This window comes from Rhipicephalus sanguineus, chromosome 7 (assembly GCF_013339695.2).
Source record: "Rhipicephalus sanguineus isolate Rsan-2018 chromosome 7, BIME_Rsan_1.4, whole genome shotgun sequence".
Classification (NCBI taxonomy): Eukaryota; Metazoa; Arthropoda; class Arachnida; order Ixodida; family Ixodidae; genus Rhipicephalus; species Rhipicephalus sanguineus.
Genome location: NC_051182.1, coordinates 5,500,138 through 5,516,518, shown reverse-complemented (window position 1 = coordinate 5,516,518; position 16,381 = coordinate 5,500,138). Strand labels below are relative to the sequence as shown.

Below are 16,381 nucleotides of genomic sequence, written 5' to 3'. Positions count from 1 at the left end.
CGCCACATGGTTTTTCAGGGTTAATAATTACGTTTGCATTTCGATTTGCCAGCATTTCAGCATGTTTCCATGCCAGTAGTTAAATTGAGCAAAATGTGTGCAGGACGTTGCTCTTTCAGAATTGAACTTCCATTAAAAGGAATACGCCATCAAATGAACTGCCTACTTATTTGAGGGGTCACGGGGTGGATGACTGAACACAACATCCCCACCGGCAACATTTAGGTAGCCCTGATAAGGGCTGTTATTTAATTAATAGGTAGCCGTCAAGCTTCCTCGAGGGGCTCAATGCCGGACAGCTCGCAGTCAGAGTCGTTTTCTTCAGTGTCATCTTCCCCCAGTTGGATGACGATGGGCTGGACATGGTCACTTCCAGACGTGTCAACTCGGAACTTAGCCTCCAGTTCCATCACATGCCGGATGTTCTTCCTCCAGTCTTCCGCCGTTACGTTCTTGATTTTTTCCCTCAAGATGTCTTCAACAGTGCACAGCTTAAAGTCTCGGTTGTTCGCAGCGATACCATTTTTCACCTTTGCGCACACGAGCTCAATGGGATTGAATTCGCAGTGGTACGGCGGGAGCCTGAGCACAACGCAACCGGCCCTTGCAGCTGCGTTGTCTATGATGTAGCTGAGAAAGCGTGGCTTCACAGATGCCACCAACTCAAGCAGCTGCCTCTTGACTAACGTCGCGCTGTAGGCGATGTCCTTGCTATTCAGCCACTCTTGTATGTTTTCCTTCTTCCAGGACGTCGTCGGCAATTTCTCTTCTCGCCGGGAGTGGTAAGGTGCATTGTCCAAAACAATGACACTACCAGCTGGCAACTTCTGCAGCACGTCGCCGAACCATCCCTCGAAGCGATTGCCGTCCATTTCTTTGTGGTAATCGCCTGTTTTTCGCCCTCGGAATACATCCAAGCAGCCGTCTACGAACCCATCTTCACTGCCGATGTGCGTGACGATCAGGCGCTGGCCTTTCCCAGAGGGTTGTTTCAGACCCGTTGAAAGGCCATTTGCGCGAGCGTACAGGCGTCCGCGCTTCTGCACCACGGTGTCTGTCCATACGATCAACTGAGTGTGTCCCGCCGTCACCCATGTCTCGTCCAGGAAGAAGCTCTTTCGGCCTTCCGCCCGGTAGCGCTCCACGTCACGAAGGTAGCGATTCCGCCACTCGACGATGTCGTCGCAGTCGATAAGCAGCGAGTTGCGGCACCTCTTCTCGTACTTGAAGCCGATCTCGGCAAGCAGGTGCCGCACAGTACAGCGCTTCAGTGACGGGAGATCCATATGGTTCGAGAACTCGTTGGTTATCTTCTCGACCGTCGGTATCTCGTTGCGGCGAAAGAAATCGTGCACACATGACCTCAGCGCGCACAACGTGAAGCTGTCATATTTCGTGCTGCGTCTTCTCTTCTCCGCATTTCGTGGGCGCTTTCGCGAGGGCGTCGAGATATTGCCGCCCGAAGAAGACGAAGCCTTGGCCTCTCTCCTCACCTTGAAGACTGTGCTTTCGCTGACACCGAGCATCTCGGCGACAAACTTGCTCGTGTCCTCCACGCTGCGTTCGGGCTCCCTGTTGCGCCAGTACGTGTAGCAGTGGAAGATCATGTTCCGTGAATCGCTGTTGAGGATGTGGCCGCTCTTGTTCTTGCCGACGCTCCTTGGTGGTGTGGACATCGAGGCAACACAAGGCTCGTTCGGCAACAAAGAATCGCTTTCCGATGTCACCTCGCTGGGCTCCATGGCGGAAAACTCGCGCTGAACGCCGTGCGAAATCTCGTGAGATCGCAGGTTTGCAAAAAGACAAAAAAAAAAAAACGTGAAAGAAAAAGAAAATAAGATGCATCACATTCTTGAAAATAAGTTTGTGAAAGCATAAATTTTAAAAAAAGCAGAAAGATTTTGCTATTTAAAACCAGGAGACAAGCATCCATGTATTTATTTAAAACGATGAACGAAGCTTTCTTTTACCTTTCCTGCCTCGGTCGTCTTCTCGCCCCAGGTTTGTAATGGTTTCGATAAGTGCCTTGTGCTTTTAAGTATTTGGTAAACAGCAACTGGTTAATTTTAGGCTCGGGAAACGAGTAGTAAATTATCCGTGTACATGTAAACGAGCGCAAAAACCATGCAGCGCTGCCCTTTCTACTTTTGTCCCTTGCAACGAATGTAGAGAGCAGACGACGCGCAGCGTTGTAGAAGGCACGGGGTTATTTTTCTCTCGCGATCCGGCATGTGCTGTTGCATTCCCATCACGACAGCTCTATCAAACCAGTCATCAAGGTACGAAAGTATTATACGTACCGGGAATTACGCGATTTAGAACCACAATTTTTTTAAAGCGGGACTATTTCTTTGCCGCGGAGGCAATCGGCTGCCGCGCTTCGGTCATATGGGCGGGGCCTCTCCTTTTTTCTAAAGTTGTACCCGACTATATTTCCCTATAGTGGCGTTACAGGTACGAAATTGTAAACAGTACGTTATCTAGGTTACCGAAAAGGTAACACGTTACCGGTAACGGCGTTACTGCCAACACTGAAGTACGGTTAGTGACGCCTCGCGCGTCTCCTGCGTGCCGCGCGAGGCAGCGGGAATCGAGCGATGAAAAGCAAGGAGCATAAACGCGGACGGCGTCTTTCACCCACAATCGGCCGAGGGTTGGCGTCGTTTGAAGGACACGACCAAAGACAATTGACAGTTGGCGGACTTTTTTTTTTGTTTTGAAGGATAGCCTTGCCAGGCACTCGAAAACTTGTTACGGGCACCAGTATTTCGCGAAAAAAACGAAACAACACTTCCCTAAACAGCCGAATGTAATGTGGACGTAAGTGCGAAAGCTAGGGCGTGGAAAAGCAAAAAAAATCACAGCATATCCACGGAGTGAATGATGATGAGTGGGCGAAGCTGCGGAGGTTCATCGGTAAACCGTGAATCTTCCGTGAATTCTGCCCAGTACATCATCACCGACGTGAGATCGGGCGCGTTTATACTAAAGGTTCGATGAGTTATGACGACTTGCAGCGCACTTTAATTTTACATGTACGCTGTGAATTTTCATTGTTTAGAAAACCATTGCTTAGAAAACATCTGGCGTCTTTCGTTAAGCAGCTGGCGTCTTTTCGTTTTGCTTTAGAAATATCTGGCGTTCTTTCGTTTTGCTTTTACAAAACATCTGGCGTCTTTTGTTGGTTTATTTCATCAATCAACGGCGTTTTGAACAAAATTTTTATTGTTTAATCACGCACAGGAGAAATCTCACCAGGCACTACCTTGGAGGTAAAGAATGGCTGCTAATGGGAATGAGAGACAGAAGAAGTCGGCTTTTAGCTAACGCTGCGAATTTTTTATTGTTCAACAACGCACAGGAAAAATCTCCCACCGGCACCACCTTGCAGGTGAAAGCGTAAGACTGGTTACATACTACGCTACGAGGGACGAACGGGTGCCGCTATAAGGAGCTTCGCCCCTAAAAGGCTGCATGATTCTGTCCTAAATGTCACTCGCTCCATGCATGCCCCCTCCCTTTCAATCATTCTTTTTCGTACTGATCTTTTGACGTCACAGCCACGTGTACACGGACGATGGGCTGATACTGAATTCATGTTTGGCGGCATCCTTTTTTTTTTTTTGGCTTGTCATTGTTACGGTTTGATGGAAAGCAGTGAATGAGACAATGAAAAACGCAAGCCATAAAGCAGTATGAGAAGCACTTCAAGATTACTTTATTCATTTCGCCGATGTTTTCGTGCGGGCGTTATCTTATCAAACCCTTTGTTGAAAAATGGAAAAGCTCTTGCTTTGACGGACACATCGAGCAAATAAATGGTATACACACACACACACAATAATTTTTCCATGTGAGGCATGATTTTTTTTCTCTTGGGAACAGTAATAAACCAAGATGGTTTGTGCGTTGGAGGGCAAGACACCTCGTTATTTTCGTCTCTTTGTTCTTATTTGTAACCTTTCGCGACGCTGTGCAGGCGCGTTCGTGGTCGTCTCGCACGAGCGTTTACAACGATGAAAGCCAGGCGCAAGACGCGCGTAGTCACACATACTGCTGACTGAACTTCTTGTATAGCTTCCACAGCGTTGCATATATTGTATGAAACTGAGTATAGGTACATCGGCCAGCGTAGGCGTGCACACGAGAGGGCTGGGCGCCCCCCCCCCCCCTTGGGAGGGAGAGAATACATTTATTGGTAGAAATAAGTCGCTATTGGGGGTGGGCCTCCTAGTCCGGAAGACCATTGGCTCTTGCCGCCGCCCGGGCACGACGGTCGACCAGGGCTTGTTGCTGCACTGGGTCAGAGCTGGACAGGGTCGCCTTGGGGGCTTACATGACCGGTCATGTAGGCTTTTACAGAATCCAGTTTTTATTTATGCTTGTTCTATAAAAGCATGAATACACTTATTTGTTATGGAAAGCTGTGGTTTTCCTTTATTTTGACTTACAGGCACCATCGACAAGTTTTCCATTTAGGTTGCCGCAAAAGTTTTTCAACAAAATGTTCGTCAGTAGCATATGTATCGGCACTATTTTGTTCATGTGGCCACTCTCACGTGCGTCTAAGTCAGGTTATTCTTCGTTGACCAGACATTGCACTGTCCGCCTTGCACTTTGCTACGAACTAGTTGTTATCCGATCATTAGTAGCAGTTCTGGCTACGCAGCAAGCCGCTTTACGACAAAGTAGCAGTGCGCAACAGCGTTATCACTAGGTAGAGTAGTTCTCCTCAGTCGAACTGTTTCCTGACACCGTAGCGCTCATTAGTGGCAAAGACAGTGATCGTCTTATCCGAAGTGAGTGCGTCTTTTCACAAAGCACAATATAACTTTTCCAGGGTCCCGTACATTGAATATTCTGCCACGTTGACTAGAACGTTCTGCATCTTCAACAAAGTCTCGCTTCTGTCGCATCGTTGCAACTAGGATGTAATTACCTGATTGGGTACAACCAACTTACCACTACTGGTCAGTGGAAGTTGTCGGCACAGTACTCGACAGGCATACTTTGAAAATTCCGGCAATGACAAGCTTTCATACGTTCACCATCGTGTCCCCTTTAAAGCGGCGCTACATACATATCATTCACACGGCATGTCAGCGTCCTTCCTTTCACAATTTCGAACCTCACAGGCACGAAAACACTCAAAGGAACGCGCAAAACACGAGCAGCTGAACCACAAAGAGATGCACATTACTAAAGACGTGCCGGGGAACACTGGTTCTAAGAACGCGTGACGAACGCGCAATCTTCCTGCATACCGAGACCATTTGCCGCTTGATGAGACCGCCCCACCTGCTGACGTGGGGCGAGTGGAAAGGGTTTATCCCTAAGCCCTCCTCCTTTTACGGTTGGTGTTTGTTACGCGCGACGACTAGACTTGGCTAGTGAAGCAAACTATGAGGCCTGGAGATATAATTCATGCCTGTTCTACCCGTTTTATTATGTTTAATTGCGCCACTTTTGGCGAACGCTTGAACTCGCATAAAGCAACTTGATGTTTCATTTCATAGATGGAGCTACCACCAAAAAACGCCTGTGAGACTTATGATTCATTGAAAATATTTTGTTTGAAGCACTGAGTGGTCAAGTTAGTGAGCACAAGTAGATAAAAGACACAATATGCATCTACTAATGTGCAATACTCTGTGGCAATTAGCGTCTAAAAGAAAAAAAAAGCGAGTTTCTACGGGACTGGTCAGCAGGAAAATTACGTAAATTCACTGCTGTCTTGCAGGTTCCCTAATAAAGATAAAGGAATTTTCTCTTCATAGAATCATAGAAAGGGCCTTGCTTCTTCATTATGTAGAAGTTCACAGTATCAGCTTGTATAGTTTTGTCGCTTCATCGGTAATGCGTGACCAAGTACAGCCATAAACTGCCGCATTGACACAATAATAATTCATCAAGTTTTCGTCAGAACACAAAGCAACTTCGCATGAAAAATAAGTGTAATGTAGTCTACGTAGCCACTAAATATTATTGTTCTGCTTTGAAAAGTAAGAAAGATATTCTCACAAAAACTTTTAATATTTTGCCCATTTTCATTGGAGCGGAAATAAATTACTAATTATTTTATGGCTAATATCTCTTCATTGAAACCTTAAATAGCACTTCTTCTAAAGGCAAGGCAAATTTGGTCTTGTTATGTTGAACAGTTTCGCCGTACTGGCAGTACAACAGAGGCTTGTGCAACGAAAATGCCTTTTGTTGCTCACACTATTTTCATTGCTATTAGGTAACGCTTCCGAACAGGCATTAACACCAGGTGTCATTAGAAAGCGGAGAGCATAAGCTTTCTGAATTATTACAATTAATATTTATTTGTCAAGCGCAGCGAGCACAGTGCGTCCGCAAACAATGCGTAAAATGCGGAGGGGGGTTCGCCGGAGTGGGACCGCCACCTTAAAAGATTTTGGTTCACGTGTGTATGAATCCTGCTATTTACTCCGTAAACATTCCTTACTGCACTTGGTTGAACCTGTATTTGCCTTTGATATTTGCTTTCACTATTTTTTGTGCTCTCCCCTTTCGCTCTCTGCCCCCCTCTCCCCTTCTCCACTTCCCCTCTCTCCTTTGCCTCTCTCCCCTCCCCTCTCCACTCCCCTTCTGAAACGCGGGCTCTACATGCCGCAACGCTGCTTCGCATCGCATCATGGTCCCCTTTAGCGGGAGATGGTGTGATTTTGGGATGTGAAATTATTCATGGAATATATTATGCGTGTTTGTCTGTAGATGATATCCTTCTGTTTTTCTAATAATAATTATTTGTGGGATTTACGTCCCCAAACCACGATATGATTATGATAGACGTCGTAGTGGAGGGCTCCGGAAATTTAGACCAACGTGCACCTAAATCCAAGTTACGGGCCTCTGGCGTTTTTCCTCCATGGAAATGGGGCCCCTGCGTCCGGGATTCGATCCCGTGACCTTCGGGTCAGCAATAGAGCACCAGAACCACTAGAAAACCACGGCGGGTTATTGTTTTCTATATTGCTTTCCGTGGTTTAAGTACGCCTTCTGTGCTATCTGATGCCCATGTATGTGTGCAGTTAAATCTTTTTTATTCTTCACTGTTTCTGCGTTTCCAGGTTACCTTTTTGTCCTGTCTTAAATCATTACGCAGTTATTGTTTTTTTAACCACTCACGATCACTTGAAGCGACTAGGGGCAGTCCTCAGAAAATTCTGCCATGGAGCACTTTATTTGTGTAATTGCTTCTGTCAGCACATCATCAATGCGCACAAATAAATGACCTGTACACTGGGTATTAATATGGGGTTAATAATGACAGGCACACACACAAATTCAGTATTTAGATTATTTGAGCAAGCATTATTTATTTATTTATTTATTTATTTATTTATTTATTTATTTATTTATTTATTTATTTATTTATAATATATGCCGTGAAGGCGCATACAAACAGCACTAGCGAAGCGTCATTACAAAGAAGACGCATGAAAACAAGAAGACGGCGGTGCAGCATTGTGTACAGTAGACCCGCTGTGTCACTAAAAAAATACAAGAAACAAAGTTAAGTTGTACAATGAGTACCTCATGGAAAACCAGTTGATACTCAGAGGGTCATTTATGCATTCACTTAAGACAACTCAAAGGCGAAAGCCATCTTCTCCTTCTCAGTCGATGTATCAATCCTGTCCCGCCATCCACCGAAAGCTTTGCGCACGTAGCGTGGTTTTGCATTGCCTCCAGGATCGGAGGCACCTCACCTGGTTTTGCACTGCCTCCGCGATCTGCCCACTTTTATTTGACTAAGCTACGACGTCATGTAACGAGAGCATCATGTGACGTCCCGCCAAAATTTGTGACGTTATGATGGCGTCATATGGTGACGTCATCACGTCACGATGATTTTTTGCATCACTTGTCCCCGACGTTGCGGAACGCCAACGCCGACGGTCAAATTTCGCGTCTTTTAAGGCATTTCAGGCTTTCGCCTTAAAAAAACAAAAAACGTCCGCCTCGGTGATATAGTGGTTACGGTAATCGGCTGCTGACCCAAAAATCGCGGGTTCGATCTCGACCGCGGCGGTCGCATTTCGGTGGAGGTGTAATGCTAGAGGCCCGTGTACTGTGCGATGCCAGTGCAGGTTAAAGAACACCAGATCGTCAAAATTCATGGAGCCCTCCACTACGGCGTGCCCCATAATCATATCCTGGTTTTGGCACATAAAACCCCAGATAATATTAATAATGAAAGAAACAAAGAAAGGACGCAGTGGATCTGCCGCGCAGAATGCAAGACAGTATTGGAAACAATATAACATGTGCGTGCGATCGGGCATGCAAAAAAGAAAAGCTGCAGGTACAAAAAAAAAGACAAAACGCACATATACTCGCTTATGCAAGTTTTATGACATACTACACAACGACGCATTCATTGTTTTGATAAGGACTCCGATGCCAATACAAATGCAGCCACAGATTGTGACAAAGTTATGTCAGCTATAATAATGATAAAGAAGCTTTCATTTCACGTAGAAAACAGCGCTACGAGACGGGACAAAGAAAGGGCACAAACACGGCGCTGACTATCAACCAAATGTGCTTTTATTCCACCAGTCCGCATATTTATACATCACCATGACTAACGAAAGCATAACAAAAAACCAGAAAAAACCGTTCAGCCTGCGCAAAGGCAAGAAAATTTTAACTCGACAGAAATGCTATCTCCTTCGGAAGCAGTGAAATCGAGGGGAGGCTAACACATGCCTCGCCGCCTTTACAAATGTGATACGCTTCAGAAACGAGACGCGCACGTTCGTCATAGTACTTTGATAGGAAATTCGTATCTTTAAAAGATGGCTGGCAGCCGCATTCATTGCAATGAATGGATAGTTGACTGTCTTTTGCTTGTTTAGAGACCTTGTTCGCGTGCTCGCGCAAGCGGTCATTAGCACACCGGCCAGTTTGACCAACATAGTAACGCCCGCAGGAAAGAGGAATCTTGTACACAACAGAATCGCAACATTCAACAAACTTTTGCCGGTGCTTCTTACTACATCTTTCCGTCTTGGTTTCTCTGTTTACCTGCTGACACAGGCTACCAAGTTTATTTTTGGCAGAGAATAACAACCTTACCCCAGCCCTACTGACCACCTTTTTAAGATTATGTGCCACCTGGTGCACATACGGGATGACTGCAACTGGTTGATGGGGGTGTGTCGGTGATTGCACAGCTGCTGAGACCCTGTTCTTAAAGCTAGAAAGGAGCCCCGCCACGGTGGTCTAGTGGTTATGGCGCTCGACTGCTGACCCGAAGGTCGCGGGATCGAATCCCGGCCGCGGCGGCTGCATTTTCGATGGAGGCGAAAATGTTTGAGGCCCGTGTACTTAGATTTAGGTGCACGTTAAAGAACCCCAGGTGGTCGAAATTTCCGGAGCCCTCCACTACGGCGTCTCTCATAATCATATCGTGGTTTTGGGACGTTAAACCCCATTCGCTAATAATAATATTATTAATAATTTAATAAATTAATAATAATTAAAAATAATAATTTAAAAATAATAAATTAATAATAATATTATTAATAATTAGCTTTAATAATAATAATAATAAGTCGCTGCTGCTGCCGTCCCCACTCTGGCACCGCAAGCCACGCCTTCACACGTCGTAAGCAGCCCCCAGCGCGAACCTCATCTCTTCGCTGGTCTGCGCGGAGAAGATGTGGAGGACTGGCTGGACGATTTCGAGCGTGTCAGTTCTGCTAATCGGTGGGACGACACGTACAACCTAACTCACGTCTCCTTCTACCTTACCGGTGTGGCGAAGACGTGGTTCTTCAACCACCTGATTGACATCCCCGACTGGGCTACGTTCAAAGAACAGCTGCGCCAAGTCTTTGGCACACCGGCCGTTCGGTCGGCTCTCGCCAAGAAAACCCTCGAGGCTCGGAAACAACATCACGGCGAGTCGTACACGTCCTACATCGAGGATGTTCTTGCGCTCTGCCGACGTGTCAATCCATCAATGTCAGAGTCGGACAGGGTACGCCACATTCTCAAGGGCATTACAACCGTCGCATTCAATGCTCTTGCCATCAAGAATCCGGCTACCGTTGCTGAAGTTGTCACAACGTGTCAACGCCTCGACGAACTCGAGTCTGTTCGCCTCCCACCGGACAGTGACGAAACACGTTCTACAACGGACGCAGACCTACGAGGCATGATAAGGGCACTGATACGTGACGAATTGCGATCCATGGGATTCTCAGTGCCTACACTGTGTCCCAGTCAGCCTTCCGGCACGGCCTTGCGTGATGTCATCAGGGAGGAGCTAGCGTCCTTGACTCACTCGGCGCACATTCAACCCGCTGCGTCTCGCCTCCTACCAACATTCGCGCAAGTTGCTGCCACACCTCTAGGGAACGCCAACTCGACGTTACAGCCATCAACATACGCGTCGGTTGCTGCCGCGCCCCCTGCGAGCTTCCCGTCACCGCCGGCTGAGCCCTCCTCTGCCCATCTGACTGCGCTATCACCCGGTGCCCCAAACCCTGCCTACTACCCGCCTTGGCGATCATCTCGCCCTACGTGCTACTATTGCGGCTATCGCGGCCACATCTCACGCTTTTGCCGCAAGCGCCAGCAAGATGAGCGTCGAGGATACGAAATGTGCGAGCGTGACTTCCCCGGAGGAGCCTTTTACCAAGGCTGCCGTTATTCGTCACCTCCGCGTCGATCACCATCTCCGCCCGCATCGAGTGAAGTGCGCAATAGTTATCGGCCAACCAGACGCCGTTCACCTTCGCCCTTCCGTCGCTCCTCGTCTCCGCTTCGGCCTGCCTCCCTCACCTCTGACCACCGTCCGGAAAACTAAGCGATGCAGTTTTTGGAGGAAAAACTGCATTCACACACAGGACTGAAATTCCTCCAGCACGCCCTTGCAATATGATTTCTGTAATAGTTGAAGGAGTGCACGTCGATGCCTTGGTGGACACTGGTGCTACGTTTTCTGTTCTTCGTGCTGATTTGTGTGCCCGTCTCAGGAAAGTGATGACGCCTTATGATGGACCTACACTGGTTGCAGCCCAGGGGAACACAATTCGCCCTTCCGCTCTGTGTACTGCCCGCGTACTAATCGATGACATTCTTCACCACATAGAGTTCGCTGTGCTGTACCCGTGCTCTCACCAACTCATTTTAGGATGGGATTTTCTGTCGTCTGCTTCCGCGGCTATTTGTTGTGGCCAACGTGTCGTCCACCTTACCGGCACAGACTACTCGCTCGGCGACGACATCTACAAGCCACTTCGCCTCGTCGCTGCTACAGATACCGAGCTGCCACCACGTGAACAGCGAATCGTAACGGTTGTGTCCAACGACGTCGACTCTGGTGACGTGTTGGTCACCCCGTCACCCCGCTGCCTTGGTAAAGGCATAGCTCTTGCATCGGGTGTCGTTCGCTTCCACAATGGTTCAGCTCTCGTCGCCGCCACGAACGCAACATCGGAAAAGATTTTACTTCCGCGGGGCACCACGGTAGCCTGCGTTGCCGATCCGGAGCCTGTATGCGTCGTGCCCCTTACGCCTGTCTGCTCCAAAGGCCACTCTACTGCTGATCGTACTTCTTCCTCCGCCCTTACAGCAGTCATCAGCAGTGACTTGACAGATTCGCAGAAGCAGCAGCTGGTTGCTTTGTTGAACAAGCACGCAACCACGGTAGCCTGCGTTGCCGATCCGGAGCCTGTATGCGTCGTGCCCCTTACGCCTGTCTGCTCCAAAGGCCACTCTACTGCTGATCGTACTTCTTCCTCCGCCCTTACAGCAGTCATCAGCAGTGACTTGACAGATTCGCAGAAGCAGCAGCTGGTTGCTTTGTTGAACAAGCACGCAACCGCGTGCTCCGGTGGTTTTTTTGGCCCGCGTCAGCCAGTTGGCGTGCGTGACGGTGCAAGTTGTAGCGAGAACAGGCCAAGAAACCACCGTCAACTTATCAGCCTACCGCTGCAACGTAGCCGGCGAGTCGTGGCCCGCAGCTGATTTCGTTCTCTCAAACCACGGCTGAGGGCAGCATTCTCGCGGCGGGCGAATGCGCTAGTCACGTGGTTCTTTTTGTATTTCGCGGGCTCTCTTTGCAGCTTGGAAAAAATGGTATACGTGAGACTTTCTTTATCGAAAATTATGGATTTGGGGTTTCTGAAGACGCCCTCGAACTGTGCAAGCCGTATTTCTTGCCTGCAGTCAATATTTAGCAATTCAATTAAATAATCCTAATTAACAAATTAGTTAATTACCAAACAAAAAATTGTCTGTAGTGCGCAAGGTGACTGTTAGTAATTTGCAAGTGATTTCACTCGCCTGTCTCCAATATTGTAGTTTTAAACCCTTGGCTAAAGATAGCTGGGACACCCGGTATAATGAACTAGATGTCATGACATGAATGACTTCATCTGCCTCAAAGATGAACAAGGCGATATATGCAGCTCTTTGCTGGTTGCTTCGAATTAGATTGATTCCCACAATGCGTGGGATCTGTCGGATTGACACAAAATTTACAATTATACAGTCACGTCACGCGCTACCAATCTTGGTGCATATCAAGCCAGTGAACCGCCCGCGAGTACACCATGAGCATGACATGTAAATAATGCCTTCCATGACATGCGTGCCGTTATTTTCATGGTACACACTGTTATTTATGTTCGTCATACAGTCACGTAACGCAATACCAATCTGTAGCAGTCAGTTTTCATGGCGCACTGATCGTTATATGTGAGCCCAAAGGTGTCAATTTTACGCCAAACATAATTAAGAGCTGCCCGGCAATGTTATTGTGCACGAACCTTCTGCGGCAACCACGCGAAACAAGCTGCACTAGTGCAGCGGAGACGCAAACATTACCCGAAACAACATTTGCGAATTTTCAATGAAACGCTTGCCTCACAAAGGCGGGTATCAGTCGTGGGAACAAATTTTTCGCGCCGTATTCTGCGCAGCCACACAGCCCGTCACTTGGCATCCGTTTTCCCGCTGGGAATAGCAAAGATGGCTTTGCCCGTTTCTCGCCGGTTGCTGCACCCAAAAGTGCAGCACCCGGGTCTTCTTCGATGCCATGACAGGCTTGCGATGAAGTGTCAAAAAGATACGGGATGTCGTAATGTTCCTGCACGCTTTTCTGAGGCTATGAAAACAATCGCCCTTCAAAGTGCCGTGTGTCGGCGGCCGGGAGACACCAGCGATGCGAGCGAGCTGGCCCTTTTATGCGGCGAAGCCGCCGCAAGGGCGCGGCGGCGAAGAGAAAACGAACGCGGTACTTTTCCCGTTCAAGTGACTTTAGCGTTTGCAGGTGGGTAACACCATGGAGAAGGAGAGCGCAAATGCTGCTCGACGGCGCAGAAGAGCCGAGTAGCATATGTCATGGGATCCCGAAGTAGTTGCCTGGCAATTAGCGGTTCAGCGTACGAAGAATGAACAGATGAAGGCTAATAATCCTAGACAACCTGGAAAGCTAATAATAATCAGCTGAACCTTCGCCAAATGTTGTTTCGGGCAATGTTTGCGTCTCCGCTGCACTAGTGCAGCTTGTTTCGCGTGGTTGCCGCAGAAGGTCCATACCCTATAATATTGCCGGGCAGCTTTTAATCATGTTTGGCGTAAAATTGACGCCTTTGGGCTCACATACAACGATCAGTGCGCCATGAAAACTGACTGCTACAGATTGGTATTGCGTGACATGACTGTATGACGAACATAAATAACAGTGTGTACCATGAAAATAATGGCACGCATGTCATGTAAGGCACCATTTACATGCCATGCTCGTGGTGCACTCGCGGCCAGTTCGCTGGCTTAATATGCACCAAAATCGGTATTGCGTCACGTGACTGTATGGCGAACATAAATACGAGGTGGAAACATGAAAATAATGGCACACATGTCATGTAAGGCATGATTTACATGCCATGCTCATGATGCACTCGCAGCCGGTTCGCTAGCTTGACAGATAGACCAAGATTGGTAGCGCGTGACGTGACTGTACAATTGTGCCCTTTGTGTCGATCCGGCAGATCCCACTCATTTTCCGAATCAATCTAATGCGAAGGAGCCATCAAGGAGCTGCATATATCACCTCGTTCGTCTTTGAGGCAGATGAAGTCATTCATGTCATGACATCTAGTTCACTATACATCGCATGTTTGTCACGCATGCATGTAGAACGTATATACGACGCATGACCTGCAATTTATGTTCGTCACGCACCCATGTTATGTCATACCAAATTTGGTATACATCCAGTCAACAAAACGGCCGGAAGCGCACAAAGACTGTGTAATGTAGACCATGCCGTACAGGTCATGCATGCCATGATTTTCACGTTACCACCTGTCATTCATGTTCTTCATACAGTCACCTCGCGCTATACCAGCTTTGGTGTATATTAAGCTACCGAACCGGCCGCGAGCGCACCATGAGCGTGCCAAGTAAGTGATGCTGTACATGACATGCAAGTCATGATTTTTATGTTACCACCTGTCACTAACGTTCGTCATACAGAAACATCTGGCCATATCAATTCTGGTATATATGCATTTCATTAAACGATCGCGAGCGCTCCGAGATCATGTCATGTAAATCATGTTTTACATGGTATGCCTGCCATGATTTGCACGTTATGATCAGTAACTTAAGTTCGTCACACACTCTTGTCACGCCATATCAATTTTGGTGTGTATCAACCTAGCGAAGCGGCCGCGAGTGCACCATGAACGTGGCATGTAAATCATGCCGTACATGGCGTACATATCATTATTTTCATGTCACCACCTGTAGTTTGTATTCATCAGACAGTCATGTTATACCATACCAAATTTGGTATACATCCCATTAACGAAACGGCCAGGAGAGCACACAGTCGTGGGCGGATAGATAGATAGATAGATAGATAGATAGATAGATAGATAGATAGATAGATAGATAGATAGATAGATAGATAGATAGATAGATAGATAGATAGATAGATAGATAGATAGAAACGGCCAAAGTGTCTGAGGTTCGTAAGGAATGCTTCGCATTTGATGATCTGGAACGTTCGCAGACATTCTGGCGCGGTTTGCGCAAGGCAGCAGAAACACGTTAAAGGGGGCGGTAACATAAATGTCACAGTTTCACCGCAAGGGCGAAGCAATGGTTGCGATAGCAACAAATTGTAGTGTTACAAGAAGTGAGGCTGGCAGCTAACTGTTTTGTATCCGATCTCGCGTAACTACAAAACGCTGGTGTAAGAGAATACGGCCGCTCCAGGGAGCGATGCTCTCCGTATCGTCACTTCGCGTTGAGAGAGTAGCACGTAGAAGGGTATACGAGCCGCCCGCTGTGATTGCTTTCGTGATAGCGCGCGCGCCAGCGATCGCGACCGCGCCCTTAGATTCAACGTTGCTCCTGGCGCGACGCGACACCCCCCCCCCCGCCCTCGCGTCTTTTAAGGCTCGGTAAAGAAGGCCGGGCGTTTCCTGTCTGCTTCGACGGCAGGCCTCTCCCGAGCGGGGTGATGTTATCGCATGCACCCTCCGAGCGATGGGCCGGCTTGTCTGAACTCTGCTTGGGCCGCGTTCATCTCCCCCGCTCGAGCGCTTTTACCCGGGGTAGAAATCTTATCAATTCAGACTTCATACCGGAAGGACATGACGGCGACGGCAAAAACCCGTCGAGACTGTCCATATAATTCCTATTGCAATAAAACATACAAAGCAAGGAGCGCGTGTGGCAATATAATAGCCGTGGATAGTATAATGCAGCAAGGGGGAAGAAATCAGGGTCAGGAGAGACGTGAGAGTGAGGAGGGACGAACGGATGGTTCCGGCGGGCAGCACTGGGAAACACGCAGCGGGCGAGCACGACGATGATTGCGCGTCGCTGGCAGCAGCGAGCAAAGCAGAGAGGTGCGTTGAAGGTGATGGAAGTGGTGCGAACGCCGTGGTCGCCAACCGTTGCGCGCTGCGGCTTTTTGAGTGGCGAGAGCAGTGCGTCTGTCGACAGCACGATGTATGTTCTCGACGGACCACGAGTCAGCGCACATTCTAAGCTAATCAAGAGAAGTATTTGCTATCACATGCCTCAATTCAGCTTTAATGAAGTCATGTGAGCACTGTGTTGTTACGGGACTTAGTAATAAGATTAACAGGCTGAAAGACGCTCGATTTCCTCCCTCCGTTATGACGGGTGTGTGCGAAAGCCTCTTGCAGAAGTTGAAACGTGGAAGAAAAGTGCAGGAGCCAAAAAAACAAATGAGTACGCACGTAATTCCTTACGTTCACCGGCTCTCGCACAATATAAAGAAGATCGCAGCCAGATATGGTGTGCGCATTGTGTTTTCCGCTCCATGCAAACTGGCCAGGATTTGCCCTTTGATAGC

The 16,381-nt window shown here is 48.0% G+C and overlaps 1 protein-coding gene across 1 annotated transcript; it reads right to left on the bottom strand.

The window, feature by feature from the left end:
* Positions 1 to 266: 266 nt before the first annotated feature.
* Positions 267 to 1,742, bottom strand: LOC119400562 (uncharacterized). The gene has a single exon (XM_037667623.1). The coding sequence runs from the start codon at positions 1,740 to 1,742 to the stop codon at positions 267 to 269; it is 1,476 nt and encodes a 491-aa protein (XP_037523551.1).
* Positions 1,743 to 16,381: the final 14,639 nt, after the last annotated feature.